The sequence below is a fragment of the Lolium rigidum genome, chromosome 2 (genome assembly GCF_022539505.1).
Source record: "Lolium rigidum isolate FL_2022 chromosome 2, APGP_CSIRO_Lrig_0.1, whole genome shotgun sequence".
NCBI lineage: Eukaryota > Viridiplantae > Streptophyta > Magnoliopsida > Poales > Poaceae > Lolium > Lolium rigidum.
Window position 1 is genome coordinate 140,751,834 of NC_061509.1, and position 18,880 is coordinate 140,770,713.

The window sequence follows — 18,880 nt, forward strand, 5'->3', positions numbered from 1 at the left end:
CAAGGTGTTGAAAGGTGTCCGTGCATTGCCGGTGACTGCAATAGTGAGATATACATTCGACAAGATGAATTCGTATTTCCTGAAGTACTCTGATGAAACTGACATGCAAATTGCTGGAACGTTCAAGAAGAACAAGCACAAGTACAAGTACCCACCAAAGATTGACGAGTGGATGGAATTTCAGTCGCGTAAGGCGGACTCCCAAGTTGCCACACTGTTTGATAATGATGAGCTCATTTACCAAGTTGACGAGCCAGGAGAAACCAAAGGTGACGGTGTCCAACACGGTGGCCGAGCATTCAAGGTCTCACTTAAGATTTGTGATTGCACATGTGGCGGCTTTGCAAGTTGTCGCGCCGCCTTCGGTGGCTTTGCACGAATGTCTGCCACACCTTCGTCCCCGGCGCGGCACAAAAAAAATCAGAAAAAAAATTTAACAGGCCAAACATTTTTAACAGGAACAACACAATTGCTAGATAGTCATAGTAGTTTCATAATGCATAACAACACCCATATTCTTGCATACCAATAAAAATAGGTCCACACCAGATTCCAACAATTGGTAGATAGTCAAGTTCTTGCACGCATGGCCATATTACAGCAAATACTAGCACCACAACATCTAATTTCTTGCACGCTTGGTCTTGCCTCCCCTCCTAGGCGGAATCTTCTGACGTGGCTCCATGTGCTCTTCTTCATCAGACTCGATGACGGCTTTCTTCCTGGCCTTCCTTGCGGCCGGAGCCTTGGCGTATGCGTCCGGTGTGTACCTATCTTGCCGTTGCTTTCTTGGCTTCAACTTGTACGCGGACCGTTTATTCTTCACATACTTGCCCAATGGCACTTCCTCATCATCCTCATCCACCTCAGGTTCACCTTCGGCCTTCAAATAGAACAAGCAATGAATGGACAAGTAAAGCAAGTAGGAACACATGGTTAAAGTGGTGATGTAATACCTCATCGGAAACCTCCTCGTCACGGGCAGTAGAATTGGAGTTGTTCGCATCATCTTGGTCGGAGGGCGATGCGGACCTTGATTGGGACGGCGTCATAATCTCAGGATCACGGCAACCAAGTAGGTTCAACAACCGACGTAGCTTCTGGCCCTGGCGCTGAAAAACCAGGAAATGGTCAAAAGTAGAGGATATTAAAGATGCAAAGAGCAACTAGAGTATCATTCTATGTACGAACCTTCACAAATTCTCGAAATGAACTCTCGCCCTTCTCACCATGTGGAAACGACTCCAAAGCGGTCTCATGCTCAACTGCTTGCTTCTGGATCTCCGTACGATGTGATGCAAACAAATGACCTCTCGAAGAGAAATGCAAAAAAGTTCCATAGTGAAAGGACAAACAGAAAGTAAGATGTGTTACCACAAAGTTCAGCATTGGAGCAAAAGAGGTTTGGCGCCCTTCCCTAACAAGCTTGTTGTACTTGAGGGTGGCAATATCGTCGAATATCAAGGGCTCTTCCAAAATCTCATGCCCATAAGCGTCCGGAAGGATCTGAACAAGAGTGTTGTCAAGAAACCAACGGAGGTACTAGTTGAAAGCATCCTCGCTATGTTCTTCATATTGGATTCCTTTCGCTTTGTTCTGTTCCTCCACTCGCATGACGAATTTCTTCACATGCTTCTTATGAATGTTGTGCCAATCCGTCTTCTTGCTCCTCCTCCTGTGAAAGCTGCAAATGGAGAAACCCATGTCAATGATGCGAATGGAAAATACATCAATTTACAAAGAGCTACAAAGGAGGTCTCACCTGTGAAGTACTATACTCGTGTCCTTCCATTCAGGAGGGCAAGGCTGAAGTAATCCAAATTGTCTCATAACCCGCTGTGGCATATGATGCTCAACGACCCACATGCATACCAAGGGACAATGCATATACCAAAGATGAGCTTCCGCCATGCAAGCCGGGTTAAGTGTGAATGTTGAAGCGTTACCAAGCTCCGATCGAGGACCATATGGCTCCCATTCCACCTACATCGTACCACAATGATGTAAAAAAGAAAGTTACAAAAACACCGTGCATTGGACTTATGGGATGAAAATATTCACCTGCTCCGGTGTTAGGTTATCAAACTCGTTGGTGTACGTCTGATAGGCCGCTATTGGGTCGCCACCGAACTCGGAGACAATGTCCCAGCGATAAGCCCAAGTGGGTCGCCGCAACTGGTTGCCGTGATCATTGTAATTCTTGTAATCGAGAACACGAGGCCTTCCGACAGGGAAGCGCTCCCAGCTCCAAATCGATAGAAGAAGCAACGGACCACCAATGCAAGCGTCCTTACCGATCCTGCAACAAGCTTCGTCCAGCTACACAAAAAGGGAACAAATATTAGTCTTGTCCCAAAATGAAGATGTAATGTACAAATGGGTTAGGGTTGATACAAGTGATTACCTGGCGGTACAAGAAGGCCAATGCCGCCGAACCCCAACTCCATTTAGTCTCCATTTTGGTTAACGCCTTCAACCAGTGCCACTGAGCGGTATTCCCACTACAGTCAGGAAATAGAGTTCTCGTGATAACATACCACACATACACACGTGCGTATAGCTTAATCACATCACGGCTGGCTCCCTCCGGGCATGTCTTGAAGTTCTGTGAGATCCAAGTGAAAGTAGCCCCGGCGGAGACCCTTAATTTCTCACCCCTCTTGTTTACAATCTCATCAGGAGCCTTGCCAATAAGGTCAAACATCTTGCCACGCCAGTCTTCACAAGATGTGTCGATACACAGTGGCTTCCCCTCAATGGGGAGTGCAAGTATCATCGACATGTCCTGCAAAGTCACGGTCATCTCACCGATTCGGAGGTGAAAACTATGCGTCTCCGGTCTCCACCGATCAACAAGAGCAGTGATGGCGGAAGGGTTCATGCTCGGTGTCCGCCGGGTCACCATATGGATGAATGGAAGTAGACCTAGCGGCTCGATGTACTCCGTGTACCGCTCATCGTATGGCATCTTCTGTAAGGACGAGGCCTCGTGACACCTAAGTCGGAGGGGTCCAAAGACCTACACAAATAGAAGCCTCGTTATTACATATGCATATAGCATTGGAAAACAATATGTACCACTAGGTTTATTTCTATTACACTGCTTCTTCTCGGACATTAAGTACGCACGGTGTCTAGTATCGTAGTGAGGTTCGAGAAGCGACATCCTACACATATGTGAGCAATAGTAACAACATAAGAGCTAATATGTGAGCAAATGTGACAAAATATAAAATAATATGTGACCATGTCACTACAAAATCTAGCACACAAGACCCAAACAATATTAACACAAATGCTATTCACATCCTACAAGATTAAAAATGGGTATAAATTTCTAGATATCTTGATGAACTAGGGTTTCCCAAAAGCTATATGTGAGCATTTGACTTCAAAATCTAGGCCACAAAAAAACTAAACAATAGTCACACCTCTTGTTATGGCCATGCTACAATATTGGTTTCTAGAACTATTGATGAACTAGGTTGCCAAATTTCTTCATATTTTCGAATAAAAGAGATGGGGATTGAGAGGGAAAATACCTTCGAGATAGGTGGGGAGCAAGATCCCGGATTGGAGGAGGGAGAGAGGGTGGGTTGGAGGAGGGACAGAGGGGACAGCAGCCGCCGCCGACGCCGCCGCCTGGTGCCTCCCGCGCCGCCTGGAGCCTCCCGAGTCAGGAACCCTAGCGAAAAGGGACGAAGTGGCCGGGTCGGGCGGGCCTGGGCGTCCTTATGCGTCCGCCAGTGCCGCGCCACCGGCGCCGGCGTTGCACGTGTACGTGCCGCGCCCTCTCCCGGGGCGTTGCACTACCGCCCACCGGGGCCCGCCAGGCCACGCTGGCACGCCTGCCGCGCCGGGCCGGAGGGCGTGGCACAGACGGTTGCAACGCCGTGCTTGCAGGCGCGGCACGCGAGGGTTATTTCTGCGAAATACTTTCGCCGATGGTCCATTTTTGACAATCCTTTCGCCCAAGGGTTATTTTTGTCGAATTTGCCACAGGGAGATACGAGAGGTTTGGTGTTTGCAGCGAGTAACTGTAGCACCAACAGTTGACAAAATCCAACAGTTATTCCCTCCCCTGTGTCACCTTCGTGTCCAGACTCCAGAGTCCAGACTGGAATTCATTATTTTAACCAAAAGGCTGAAACTCATGGTCGTTGTATACGCACATGAAGTCTGTATGGATCACCTAATCGTATTATTCGATCCTATGCTCTGCCATGTTTTTTAGCTCGCATATATACACATATATGTTACTTCATGCGATCATGAGTTCAAAGAGAAAATGTTTCATCGCGGATACAGAAGAGTGAGAAGCAAATAATTAATTTGATAACAAGAATTAAGATCTCAGCCCTGAGCTGAAAGACTTGGCCGGGCCCTCTTTGGAACAAAAGAAAAGTGTAAGAATTTTGGAGTATATAAAATTTCTATGGTGCCGTTTGCAACGAAGGAACAAAAATATGTGGTTCTTTGAAATTGCTAGGAATAGGTGGATTTTGTATACCCGCGCATGGTGTGGGTGTTTCCGTTATCGTTCATTGTGCTTTGAGATTCGGATAAAAACAGGACATGGTGGGCACAAATCTCGAGAAATAAATGCCCGGTGACGGAAACACTCACACCCATGCGTGAGTTCCATAGGAATTTAGGAGGAAAACTAACATGAGGGCTCACATCATGGTTTCATCTTCTTGTGTCTATAACTCCTGTATTTGTCCTGTGTAACATCCAAACAACGTTTTTGAAACTTTTTCATGTAGTTTTGGTGCATGTAGAAATTCAACATACATGACATCTCAATTTTACCATATTTTATATTCCTATATTTTAAGTTCCCATGTTTTAAAAAGAGGTCCCTAAGGTTCAGAAGTCTGAAAGAGACCGCGCGCAACACCCGTATGATTTGTACGGAGGGCATGCCATCGGAATCCGTAACACCACCGCACGACTTCACACCTTTACTCGTAACAAAAAGCACCACGATGACCTACTCTACTATGCCTAACAAAGTGGACCTTGGGAGTTGACAAATGGCCTTAAGATCTACACTTTGCTCGTAACCATAAGAGCAAGACCACGTATAAGCAACAACTGGCTGTAGTGGTTTGACATGTCATCTATAGCCAATTTATAGCCATTATATACAATGGTGGACTTTAATAATGTACTATTTTATCAAAATATGGTTCACCTTTCAGTCTCACAAAATGTCTAAGAACACGTGCTAAAGGTGGCTCTTGCATAATAGTTCACTTACTTTCTCTCGCCTATTCTCACTCCTCCAACTAAGCAAAGATATATATTTTATCTGTTATAGCCAGCTGACTACCTTATTGTACGTACTTGCTCTAAGTAGCTAACAAAGTAATTATTGTCTAGACAATTATAGTGATTTCATATATTAATACAACACTAGTTGATGCTCGCAAGTTGCAACCATGTGGGCACATTACACGCTCCAAAGGAGAGGAGAACCGTTCTAGGGATGCTAGCGCTTAAACAAAGCACACACTTGGGCATTGGCAGCTCTTCCCCATGTGAGATTCTTGACACGTTACGACATCTTATTAAGCACGCCCAATTATTATTTCCGGTAGCATGAGAGCCAGGTTTGCTGGTTGTTCGGGGGGCACGCGTACGTGAGAGCTCGTCACACGCCCGCACATGTCAGATCGCACAGGTGCGCCCTGTTTGGTGCCGCGTCCCACTGCAGCGCTGGCCTCCTATCCCCTCCCGAGTACAGAAAACCAAGGATGAACATGTGTGCGTTAGAGCATCTCCGGCAGGCAGACGTATTTCGAACGTTCGAAATTTCCGTTTGCGTTGGACGCCATGTGGCTCCACCGTTTGCGTTGGGTACCTCCAACGGTGGACAACGTCAAGCTCGCTACTGGCGTTTTACGTCCCGTCGAGGACTGCCGCCGGCGATTAACTGTTCCTGCGCGACGATGATCGTTCCCGCGCGTGCCCAATACATTGGCAAGTTTCCCCGGCGTTTCGCGCGCGCGGGAAATGACCTGCGCGCCAACGTCGTTTCCCGCCCTGCCATGGCTATATATGGTGGACACCGGCGGGGGCGACAGGCACACCTCAAGCTAATCCATTCATGGCCGGGCAGAACCTTAGTTCGGAGCACGTTGTTCAGATGTGCCGCCACCTCCACCCGGAGGAGGAGGAGGAGGTAGTCGCCGCCGGCGTTGAGGCCCAGCAGCTGGACCTGGAGGCGGTGGAGGCGGAGGCGAAGTTTGCGGAGGCGGTGGCGGAGGCGGCAGAGCGCGCGGAAGGGCGCCTCGCGGCGACCAGGGCGGAGATCACCAACACCATGGCCGAGCTCGCCGACGCCAGGGCCGAGCTCGCGGAGGCGCGGGCGGCCATGGTGGCCTTCGAGTCCCTAGCTGGGGATGCCTAGCGCCGTCAGGCTTGGTTGGCGGAGGAGGAAGCCCACAGCTATACGATCGCCATGGCTCGGGGGTTAATGTGATCCGACCTGGACTCGCTCCAGCGTAGGGGCCCTTCTCCCGCGCGGGTCGAGCAGGAGAACCGAGAGCTGGCGGTCGCCATCGCCGCCAGGGACGAAGCGGTGGCGCAGGCAGCTAGGGACAGGGCTCGCTTCGTCGCCCAGCTGGCGGGGTTGTAGGCGGCGGCCTAGACGAACGAGGAAGTGGTGGCGATGGAGGAGGAGGCGGCCCAGGCGACGGCGGAGGAGGCGGCGGCCCTGCGGGACAGCTCCCTGGCCGAGGCTCTCGAACACCGCATGCGGCAGGACGAGGTGTCCCATGTGCGGCGTGCGCGGCGCGCAGAGTGCGCGAAGCGCTCCCGCTTCGACGACGGCGCCGGCCCTTCCGGCGCCTAGTAGTAGGCCGCGTGACTGCGAGTAACCGAGGTAGGTGTAGGCCGCGCGACTGAGAGTAACCGAGGCAGGTGTAGGCCGCGCGACGGCGAGTAGGTACGGCCGTTGTAGTTTCAGGTTAACTCGAAAATCGAGCATCGAGGGTGGGAATGACCCAGAAAAATGTGTGTGAGCCAGCGCATGCCACGTCACACGGTATGCCGACGGCATGACCCTCGGCGTATCGCCACCCAGGAGGGACCAGCGCACGCCACGTCGCACAGTGTGCCAACGGTCGCCCCCTCGGCGTAGCAGTGACGGCCGTTAGACAGACGGTGACGTCAACGACGTTGCGACGCTGAGGGCCGGCACGCCGAGGGGAGACACCGCCGTCGGCCATGTGACGGTATGCCGACGGCCGCCGCTATGCCGAGGGCCACGTGGGCTCTCCCGAGGCCAACCTTGCCCGAGGGGCTACGCCGAGGGCCACCGTCGGCCTAGCGTATGCCGAGGCCAGAACTTGCTACACCGAGGGCGAGCGGCCATCGGCATACCGTGAGATTCCTGTAGTGATGTCGTAAAAAACAATCACTTTGGGAGGAATGTAGGTATGTGGCCACACCATGTGATCTTTAGTCCGTACAATAATCCAACCAGGCTAATAGCCTAATTGCTTAATGAAGATATTCAATTCATCGGATGAAGCCTGGTGATCACGGGGATACGTGAGAACCTCTTCTTTTCTCGACACGTGTCTAACGATGTTAGCACTGTACACGCACGCGGTCCAGCGTGTCGAGTCGAATGGCGGAGAGACGCGGGGAAGGTGCACGGCGATGCGCTTGGCCGGGGAGACACTGGTGCGACCTCAGATGCACGAGGTGGAGGCCGGCGAGGTAGTGGCCGTTAGTGAGTAGCAGAATCCAACGGTGGCGGACCGAATCCAACGGTGATAACTGGGTGCTCACTTATCCCCTAATCACCAAATCCACTCTTTTCATTTCGTTACAAATGCAAAATAGGGATAGGAAAGAAGATAAATATATGAGCAGGAAAACCGCTAGAGTGCTAGGCATCGAAACACCCTGCGGCGGAAAATAAACCATTCAATACGATTTCTTAAACAACACATATGAAGAGAACAACCAACCAAAATGATACATATCCAAACAACTTGAACAAGATAATGATCCTGTAAAGAAACAAGTTGAAGTCCCTGTCCTCGTCGAAGACCAGATGTCGCTTGCATCGTTTGTTTCGTTCCGGCATAGATGGTCACCTTATCATCCTCCTCGTTGAGCCATACATAATCTTGATCCGGAGCCTTTGGAGTATCTTTTTGATAGGCACCTCTATCTCTATGGAGAATTCGCTGCTGAATGTGTACACAACACTCTTGATTTTATTCAAGTAAGGAATATTTTTGCGGCATGTTCATAGATGAAAGACAATACATATTTCTAATTAATTTCTATTATACAAAAACGGTTCATAGATTGAGGAAAAAAATTAATTTAGATTTCCTATTTTGAAAATCAAAGACTAATTTCCTTCATAATGAACATAAAAATAGGATGACTCAAACAAGTTCTCTACCATGAACTTTGTATCGTGCGCATGACTTAACACGACTAGGAAAGTACGATTAAGATTAAAAAAAGGACCAAGAAAATAGTCGTCAAAAAAGATAATATAAAATTAAGAAACAGAAAAATAAAATAAAGGGTAGCCTAATCTCACCTCCTTTTGTACCATAAAAATATATTTTTCCTCCTCTAAAACGAAAAGAAGTGCTTCTGTATTTTCTTTATTATAGACTTATCAATTAGATGAACAAATCATTGGTTTATATTATTAATGAATATGTATCCTTGTCCATCTCAATGTATTTGTATATATACCTATCCGGTAGATTTTTTCTCTATCACAAACCATATTTGAACCGGTGACAAGAAACCAACTTCTCCAAGGTGGTCTTGTTTTTTGTTGTCCAAATTTACAGGCAAACAACAACAATTAATAGGGTAAAGAAACCCCCAACCCTAGGACCAAAACAATAGTACCAAGCAAAGTCTTCACACATGGAACGAGTGTTAGACGTGTATTGTTAGGACACGTCTAGAGCAAACCGACTCAAAGAGTCCTATCTTATTTGTAGTCTATTTACCTTGGCAGCTAAGTCTCCTTGTACTATATATCTTTCTATTCTTAATAGTTGATCCCATTTCTCTTCACATGCAGCCTATCCACCTCATCAAACATCCTTGACCAATCCTAACTTGCCAAGTCATGCAATCCTTACACCATCATTCACCATGTCATCCACCTACATCTTCCGTGATGCTTCCTACTACTACTATATCTTTTCCTCAATTACTGCCATGAAGATTGATTAATTTTGTGGTCTGCTCTCTTTGGCATTAATACCCCTTTCTCTTCATCTCCTCCACAGCTACAAATGAGATCGATGGATTTCCTAATTAATCTTTCCACTACTGTAACCGATGGCATATACTCTCCTCTTAAGCTGAACCATTCCCCATCGTCTGCACCAAAGCATTGTACACGCGGTGTCAGACTTGAGATTTTGTTTCCCAAGTCAATCTACGTACGATGGAGAGGGGTTTGAAGCCCCTTCCCGTCAGCGCCCATATGGCCATACCACACCCATGGCTTTCTGGCCATCTATATGCTTCCGTGGGACTGCAAGCCTTTGGAGTCTATGCCACCCCAATCCATCGCTCGGCATTCTCACATGCACGGTCAGCTGCGACACAAACCCGCAAGTAACTGCAATGCACTGCATTACCTTCTTGATCTATTCCAGTTTCTTGCAAGGTAAACTCTGCAGGCTCAGGCTGCATGTTGTTACAATATATGCTAACGTGCGGTTAATACTTATGACCGATAATGAGCAGTAAGGTAGGCAATAGGAAAAAGCGAAGCAACTCAGTTGTTCAGTTTTCATCTGCTTAGTTTTCGCTTGCAGGTCAGTTCTATTTTCTGTCCTCGAATTCTTATTGCTTCCACTTTTCAATGATTACTGAACTTTGCTGAATTGTCTTCTAAGGTTGCAGAGTTTTTACTTCAAAGGAATGCCGCTTCAAAACAAATTGTTTTTCTTGCTACTGACGAGTTATAATGCAACGGAATCCTTGAAGATGGTAAGCGCAGATCAACAGTTGTTTGGCCAATCCTTTAGGTGTGGGAACTCAAGCGATCTATTAAAACATTGTAACGGTGGTTCTTGAGTTTGCAATGGCACCTTTCTTTATGCTTATTTGACATTTGTGCAGAGTTACTCTCAATCCAATGGTTTTTTGCTACTTACGTGAATCTCAATGGCTGAACCCTAACTGATGCCTCACGAGTCACGAATGGATTGGTTTCTTTTGACGGCATAGTTCTCTCTTATTTTTGTGTGACCCATGCAGGTGTTATGTGTATTATTCTTCTTTATAGATTCCATCAATCTGGTTTGCTCATGATCTTTCATCGAATTAGTGTAAGTGCAAAAATATTTTTGTGGCGTTGAAAAAATACATAACTAATCCAGGTATACATTTATTCACATATATTTAAACGTATTGACTATTATCTTGGCAGTGTCATTTTGTCACCAATATTTGCTTTGTAGATTCCAGTAATATATTCATTTTGGCAGGTTGTAACTATTTATCTATGTTTGCTTTTGCAGTGGAAGAAGAACCATGTTGTAAGCTATCATATTTTCTTATAAATCACACTTCCATTCTTGCAGAAGTAAAGGATATATAATTATATGGTACAAAGTGATTCATCTATGATTGTCACCCAAAGGCATCATGATAAAAGTAAGGCGGCAGTTAATATATGAAAAACGACTCATAACATGAATCTCCAGGATATTAGAAGTTGTCATTCTATAGGCACAGACATATGTTGAGCTAAAAACTCATACCGAGTCATTTTTGTATGGACCTATGGTTGTGGAAACAAAGATCACATGATTTCTTATTTGAAAATATTAGGACAGTTAGATTAGAAAATTGATTTTTGAAGACATTCATTACTTCTTTTTCTCCTGAAATTTTTAACTTCTAACAATTTATCATGTACAAATGTTTCGCAGCAACGCGCGGGGCATCATCTATAATCTCAACATGGGATCAAATCAATCTAAGAGCAACAATTATATTTGCCTTCATGTATCAGATTAGGGTTCTTTGATCCTCTACTATGGCGCCGCCAGAGCCCTCCGCCGCTGATCTCGAGGCCGCCGCTGCCGAGGCCACAGCCAAGGCCGCTCTCTGGGCGCTCGCGGCCGCACTCCCCAGCATCCGTGCCGTCGTGCCGGTCACCCTCGAGCTTTCAACCTCCAACTACCTCTAATGGCGCGGCATGTTCTCCGACGCTGTTGAGAAGTACGCCCTCGAGGATCATCTCCTCGAGAATGCCTACCCCACGAATCCCCCACCACAGTGGGTCCGCAACGACGCCATTGTCCGGTCATGGCTCAACAGCGCCGTCGCGCCCGAGCTTCTCGCCATGATCGTCGACACCACGACGCCACTGCCTGCACACGCCCTGTGGACGCGCCTCTCCAACATCTACCACGACAACGCGGACACCCGCTCCTCCTACCTCGAGCAAGAGTTCCACGGTTTCCAACAGGGTTCCCTGACCGTGGCTGATTACTGTCGCAAGCAGAAGGTTCTCGCCGACGAGCTCAATGCGCTGGGCACGACCATCACCGACAAACGCCAAGTCCAGAACACGCTTCGCGGTCTCGGAACTCGGCTTGCGTACATGCGCACGTTGCTCCTGAAACAGCGTCCCCTTCCGCCGTTCCTCGACGTCTGCTCATCTCTACTGCTCGAGGAGCTCACGTTGCAGCAGCAGTCCGAGTCATCCTCAACTCCGTCTGCCTTCGTCGTGCACGGAGCCCCCACGCCTCCACCACCGCGTGGCCCTGCCGAAAATACGGGACCGCCGCGGCGCCCGGAAGTCTGCCGCAACTTCCAGCGCTTTGGAAACTGTCGCTTTGGCGCACGGTGCCGTTACATCCACTCCGTGTCTCCCCAGCAACGCGGTGGCACCTCCAATACATCCGGGAAGGGACCACAGGCTCCCTGGCCGTCGATGCAGAACCCCTGGGCTGGGTCAATCTAGATGTGGCCCGGACCACCGCCACGGCTACCTCCTCCTGGCCCGCCTCAGACTCATCATGCCATGCTATCGGCGACGCCTCCATGGCCCTATGGCTCTACATCACCTATGCCATGGCCACCGGGAGCAGTTATACCATGGACGCCAGGAGCGACGCCGTCCGCCCCGCCACCTGCATCCACATACAATCCTGCAGGAACCGCACCATCGCCATCCTTCGACCAAGCCCAACTCATGCAGGCTTTCAACACCATGTCCCTGACACCACCATCCTCGAATGAGTGGTTCATGGACTCGGGCGCCTCCGCTCACATGACCGGCAATCAGGGTAACCTCTCTCACATCCTCACCTCTCACTCTCCTTACCCACATGTCATCGTCGGCAATGGCCAAACTATTCCCACAACCCACATCGGTCATACCACTCTTTCATCTCCTACCCATTCGTTCTCTCTTAACAATGTCATAGTGATACGTCTCCAACGTATCGATAATTTCTTATGTTCCATGCTTGTTTTATGACAATACCTACATGTTTTGTACATACTTTATGATGATTTTATGCGTTTTCCGGAACTAACCTATTGACGAGATGCCGAAGTGCCAGTTCCTGTTTTCTGCTGTTTTTGGTTTCGTAAATCCTAGTAAGGAAATATTCTCGGAATTGGACGAAATCAACGCCCGAGCATCTTAGAATCCCACGAAGCTTCCGGAACACCCGAAAGCCGCCGGAGGGGGGCCACGGGCCCACTGGACGATAGGCCGGCGCGGCCGAGAGGGGCCGCGCCCCCCTGTTGTGTCGTCGCCTCGTCAGCCCTCCGACTCCGCCTCTTCGCCTATTTAAAGGTCCCTGACCTAAATCTTCGATACGAAAAAAGCCACGGTACGAGAAACCTTCCAGAGCCGCCGCCATCGCGAAGCCAAGATCTGGGGGACAGGAGTCTCTGTTCCGGCACGCCGCCGGGACGGGGAAGTGCCCCCGGAAGGCTTCTCCATCGACACCACCGCCATCTCCATCACCGCTGATGTCTCCCATGAGGAGGGAGTAGTTCTCCATCGAGGCTAAGGGCTGTACCGGTAGCTATGTGGTTAATCTCTCTCATATGTACTTCAATACAATGATCTCATGAGCTGCCTTACATGATTGAGATTCATATGAGTTTTGTATCACTATTCATCTATGTGCTACTCTAGTGATGTTATTAAAGTACTCTATTCCTCCTACACGGTGTAATGGTGACGAGTGTGTGCATCGTGTAGTACTTGGCGTAGGTTATGATTGTAATCTCTTGTAGATTATGAAGTTAATTATTGCTATGATAGTATTGATGTGATCTATGCCTCCTTCATAGTGTGATGGTGACGGTGTGCATGCTATGTTAGTACTTGGTGTAGTTGTGTTGATCTATCATGCACTCTAAGGTTATTTAAACATGAATATCGAATATTGTGGAGCTTGTTAACTCCGGCATTGAGGGTTCGTGTAATCCTACACAATTAGTGGTGTTCATCATCCAACAAGAGAGTGTAGAGTGGTTCTATTGTGTGATCATTGTTGAGAGTGTCCACTAGTGAAAGCGGGATCCCTAGGCCTTGTTTCCACACATCGAATCTCCGTTTGTTTACTGTTTTGTTGCATGTTTACCCGCTGCCATATTTTATTCAGATTGCTATTACCACTCATACTCATCCATATTACTTGCATCTCACTATCTCTTCGCCGAACTAGTGCACCTATACATCTGACAAGTGTATTAGGTGTGTTGGGGACACAAGAGACTTCTTGCATTGTGATCGCAGGGTTGCTTGAGAGGGATATCTTTGACCTCTTCCTCCCTGAGTTCGATAAACCTTGGGTGATCCACTTAAGGGAAACTTGCTGCTGTTCTACAAACCTCTGCTCTTGGAGGCCCAACACTGTCTACAAGAATAGAAGCACCCGTAGACATCACTTAGTTACACCTGTCCTAATTAAAAACATTATTTATGTCCGTAAATTCACAACTGATAATCTTCTATCTGTTGAGTTTGATTCGTTTGGTCTCTCTGTGAAGGACTTCTGCACCAAGAATGAGATCATCAGGTGCAATAGTTCCGGTGACCTCTACCCCCTCTGGTTGCCGGCCTCCACTGCGCACGCACTCTCCACCACCACATCCTCAGCAACCTTGTGGCATCATCGTCTAGGACATCTTAGTAGTCAAGCTTTGTCGCACCTAGCAAGTGCTTTTTCTTTTCCTTGTAATAAAAACGCTACCGATAATCAGTTATGTCATGCTTGTCAATTAGGGAAACATGTGCGTCTACCTTTTGATTCATCATATACTCACACTACTCGGCTTTTTCAACTAATCCATTGCGATTTGTGGACTTCCCCTCTTCCCAGTGTATCCGGTTACAAATACTACGTGCTTGTGTTAGATGATTTTACTCATTACCTTTGGACTTTTCCCTTATGCATGAAATCTGAAACTTTCCCAACACTCAAAAACTTCTTCGCCTATGTATCCACTCAGTTTCATACAACAATTCAATCCCTACAGTGCGACAATGGTCGTGAATTTGAAAATACGGCTGCACGCAATTTTCTCATGTCCCTTGGTGCCACTCTACGCATGTCTTGCCCATACACATCCCCCCAAAACGGTAAAGCTGAGCGTGTGATTTGCTCTACAAACAACATGGTTCGATCACTTCTTTTCCAAGCATGTATGCCTCCTATATATTGGGTCGAAGCTCTTAACACTGCCACTTTCTTGTTCAACCTTCACCCCACTAAAACTCTTCAGCACCGCACCCCACACGAGGTTCTCTATGGCCTCTCTCTTCCTCTCGACCAACTCCGTGTTTTCGGCTGTCTTTGTTACCCTAACCTCTCCGCTACCACAGCCCACAAACTCGCTCCTCGCACGACCGCTTGTGTCTTCCTCGGATACTCCTCTTCTCACCGCGGCTACCGCTGCCTCGACCTCTCTACACACAAACTTATCATCTCCTGTCATGTTGTCTTCGATTAAAATTCATTTCCTTTCTCCAAAATATCCACACCACCCACTCCCATTGATTTATCCTTCCTCGATGAGCTACCACCCATCCTCCCAAACCCTCCACCCCAGCCACCCACGTCTCCGCCTAACCCACCTCCACCTACCCCTCCTCCCGTGGTACTGGCTCCGGTTGCCCCCCCCCCCCCCCCCTTGCCGAGAATACTCACAATATGTACACTCGTGGAAAACGTGGTATGTCTCGGCCTGTTGATCGCCTTAATCTGCATGTTGATGTTCTTAGTTCACTTCCAACAAACTACCGTGGTGCTCTGAAGGATCCACACTGGCATGCTGCGATGGTCGATGAATTTACAGCCCTGCAAAACAATCGGACATGGGATCTTGTGCCTAGACCACCTGGAGCTAATATTGTTTCTGGCAAATGGATATTTCGTCACAAGCTCAAACCAGATGGCTCCTTAGACCGGTACAAAGCATGTTGGGTGCTCCGGGGCTTCACCCAACGCGCCGGTGTTGACTACGGTGAGACTTTCAGTCCGGTCGTTAAGCCGGTGACTGTTAGGACTGTTTTGTCCATTGCCGTCGCTCAAGATTGGCCAGTCCATCAGCTCGACATCAACAATGCCTTTCTACATGGTAATCTCGCCGAGACTGTCTATTGTGCACAACCGTCAGGGTTCGTTGATGCTTCCCAGCCCAAACATGTATTCCGCCTCAACAAATCTCTCTATGGGCTTAAGCAGGCGCCGCGAGCTTGGTATAGCCGCTTCGCCGACCATCTTCTGCGACTTGGATTTGTTGGTTCCCGCGCAGACCCCTCTCTGTTTATCTACACACGCAACACGGAGACGCTTTACCTGCTGTTGTATGTTGACGATATTGTGCTAACAGCCTCTTCTGAGCAGCTCCTTCGACACACCATCACAGCTCTGGAGCGCGAGTTCTCTCTCAAGGACCTTGGAGCATTACACTATTTCCTTGGTGTTGCTGTTACGCGCACTCCTACTGGCATGTTCCTCTCCCAATGGCAGTACATCCTCGACCGAGCAGGCATGACTGAGTGCAATCCATGCTCCACTCCGGTTGATACACAGTCCAAGCTTAGCGCTACTGGCGCCCCTATCGCTGATCCATCCACTTATCGGAGCTTGGTGGGTGCTCTCCAGTATCTGTCGTTCACCCGCCCGGACGTCGCCTATGTCGTTCAGCAGGTCTGCTTGTACATGCACGACCCACGTGAGCCGCATCTTAATTCGGTCAAGCGGATTCTCCGGTACCTTCGCGCACCATCGACTATGGCATGCAGCTACATCGCTCATCACCAACATCACTTACTGCATATACTGATGTCGATTGGGCTGGATGCCCCGACACTCGCAAGTCGACTTCTGGGTATGGGGTCTTCCTTGGCGACAATCTGATCTCTTGGTCATCTAAGCGCCAACAAACTGTCTCCCGATCGAGTGTGGAGGCAGAATATCGTGGAGTCGCTGAAGCATGTTGGTTACGCCAACTCCTTTCCGAGCTCCGTCGCCCACTTCAGCGAGCTACTGTGGTCTACTGCGACAACATCTCCGCCGTCTACCTTTCGACAAATCCAGTGCAACATCAACGCACTAAGCATGTGGAGATTGATCTTCATTTTGTTCGAGAGCGTGTAGCCTTTGGAGATGTCCGTGTTCTCCATGTTTGCGGTGACCCAGCATACCACTGCATGTTGTAGTATACAAGTCGTTGATATGATCTTTGCGAAGGGACTTCTTCACAATTTGCCATATCCCTCAGAGTGGTACAACAGAAACATTGCAGGTCATAACACTCCATTCTTTATTACAAACATTGTCTTAACAAGTTGGTATTCTCACAGGTCCTATGAGAACACCCTAAGATACTACTTAAGTACGATTACAACTTATAACTAAATATAAAGAGCTCAACAACTTATTTAGGTAAGTTCTACGTTGCTCGGCTCTATGATGCTAGGGTATGTCACTACTCCTCCACCTCCGTATCATCTGGTCCGTAGACTATCCCATAGTCTACGCCTTCCACTCCGCCGGTAAGATCGAGTTCTTCGTAGACCATCTCGTAACTTCCTTCGGTGCTCCATCGTTGATGGCCTCCACTTCCGGATCACAGTCTAGCAAGGGTGTCGAAAGAAAGTGAGTACAGGGGTACTCAGCAAGTTCTAAAAGAATAAAAAGGTGTTTGATGCACTAGCTACGACCATTGATCAGGAAATCGCAGATCAATGCATGTTTTTGAAATCATTTCTTCAAAAGATTGCTTTTATTATGAAAACTATGCCCGTCAGTCTTCACAGGTTGACTAGAACTTTGTGGAGTTCCTTTCCTGCCGCGTTCGCAGTTCCCTTCCCGGAACAAGGAGTGACAGCCACAATTTGATACACTCTGCAGAGGTGCGTTACTTTTCCCACAAGAGATCTCACCCTTTTTGCCATCCGCGAGGACTTGCCCCCGTTCACACTTCCTTTGGTGTGAGGCCAGGTATAAAGATCCAAGCCCACACCGCCTTCTCCGCGATCGCAAACCCACCCTTTTGTCCAACCGTACACCTCCAGTAGACTTCCCCCGATAATACGGCTTTACTCATGGTGTACTCCGGACAATCCTTCATAGATCGTAGAGCCATCATCACTAATGGATGGGGATTTAAAAGGCTATCCCAACCTACGGCAGTGCCTCCAACACCCCGCCGGCTCTACCAATCCGTTGGCGTGCATAAGGAAAAGATACGACCGGCTTCCCCGGAGCCATTATAGATCTCATGGTCAACGCGATTTGTACGGCGCTAGAATCACCGGACGGCATTGGTAATTTAATCCTAGGGTGATATAACCCATTGCAATGGAACCTCCACCATATCAACACATACCATGGTTCCATTGCCAGCCACATAGTCATATTCATAGTTGGAAAGTAACATTTCATTTGCGATGCAGGAATGATAAATATATAGCTTTGCATTAAAGTAGTAGAAAATACTCAAGTTGACATGAGCAAGGGTGAACTTGCCTGTGGACTGCGAGATAGTGCAGTTCAATGCGCTTGATGGAACCCGGACCTCGGGTTCTGTAAGAAGCATCATTTTCCGGTAAGGACAATGTTATAAAATCCAAATAATGCAATCATGGATGTATTATTTTATGTTGAATCCCTTTACCCCGTTGAGTTATATCAATTTAGGGTTGCGTTTAAGATTTATGTCTTTGACGGTAACTTGCAATTGATTTAAAAGTATAAACCATTTTAATTCACACAAAGTACAACAATTCAAAGTAAAACTATTTACTTGGTGATTCCCTTAATCATTCCAAAAATAATTGAAAATTATAGAGTTACCTCTATAGTTTTTGGAATAAAAAGGAGTATAGTATTTTTCTGGGAAAAATACCCTTTTCCAAAAGAAATGACTTGGAATAATAGAATTTCATTTTGAAATGTTTGAAAATAAGTATTTGAACTTATTTGAGATTCTTCCTTGAATTTTAAATACAAGTAAATAATAATTTTAAATTCCAAGTTATTATTTGAATTCTTAAAATTCATAATTTTGAATTTGTTTCATAAATTCCATTTCATATTTTATTCTTGTTAAGATTTATTTTTCATTCATTAATCCAATTTTTAATGGATTTTTAGAGTTGTATTTGATTTATTAAAATTTGGTAAAGTTCTGGCCTTTTATTAAATGTTAAAAGACCAAAATACCCCCTGGACCCATATTGGGCCCAGCCCATTTACCTAAACCCAGGGACAGCCCAATAAGGCCAATCCCCTTTTGGGTTCGGTGGCACCGAACGGCCCACCACGCTCTCACTCACTCGGCCCTCTCTCGCTTTTCGTCTCTAACCCTAGCCTCTCTCGCG

General features: G+C 47.6%; 1 protein-coding gene across 1 annotated transcript; it reads right to left on the reverse strand.

Annotated features, from left to right (window-relative positions):
- Window positions 1–622: 622 nt before the first annotated feature.
- LOC124690174 lies at window positions 623–9,699 on the reverse strand. Its single transcript, XM_047223599.1, has 8 exons — window positions 9,616–9,699; window positions 2,903–3,019; window positions 2,405–2,683; window positions 2,062–2,319; window positions 1,947–1,983; window positions 1,192–1,310; window positions 957–1,112; window positions 623–883 (listed from the first exon to the last, which is right to left on the reverse strand). Exons 1-8 carry the CDS (start codon window positions 9,697–9,699, stop codon window positions 623–625), a joined length of 1,311 nt encoding a protein of 436 aa, XP_047079555.1.
- Window positions 9,700–18,880: the final 9,181 nt, after the last annotated feature.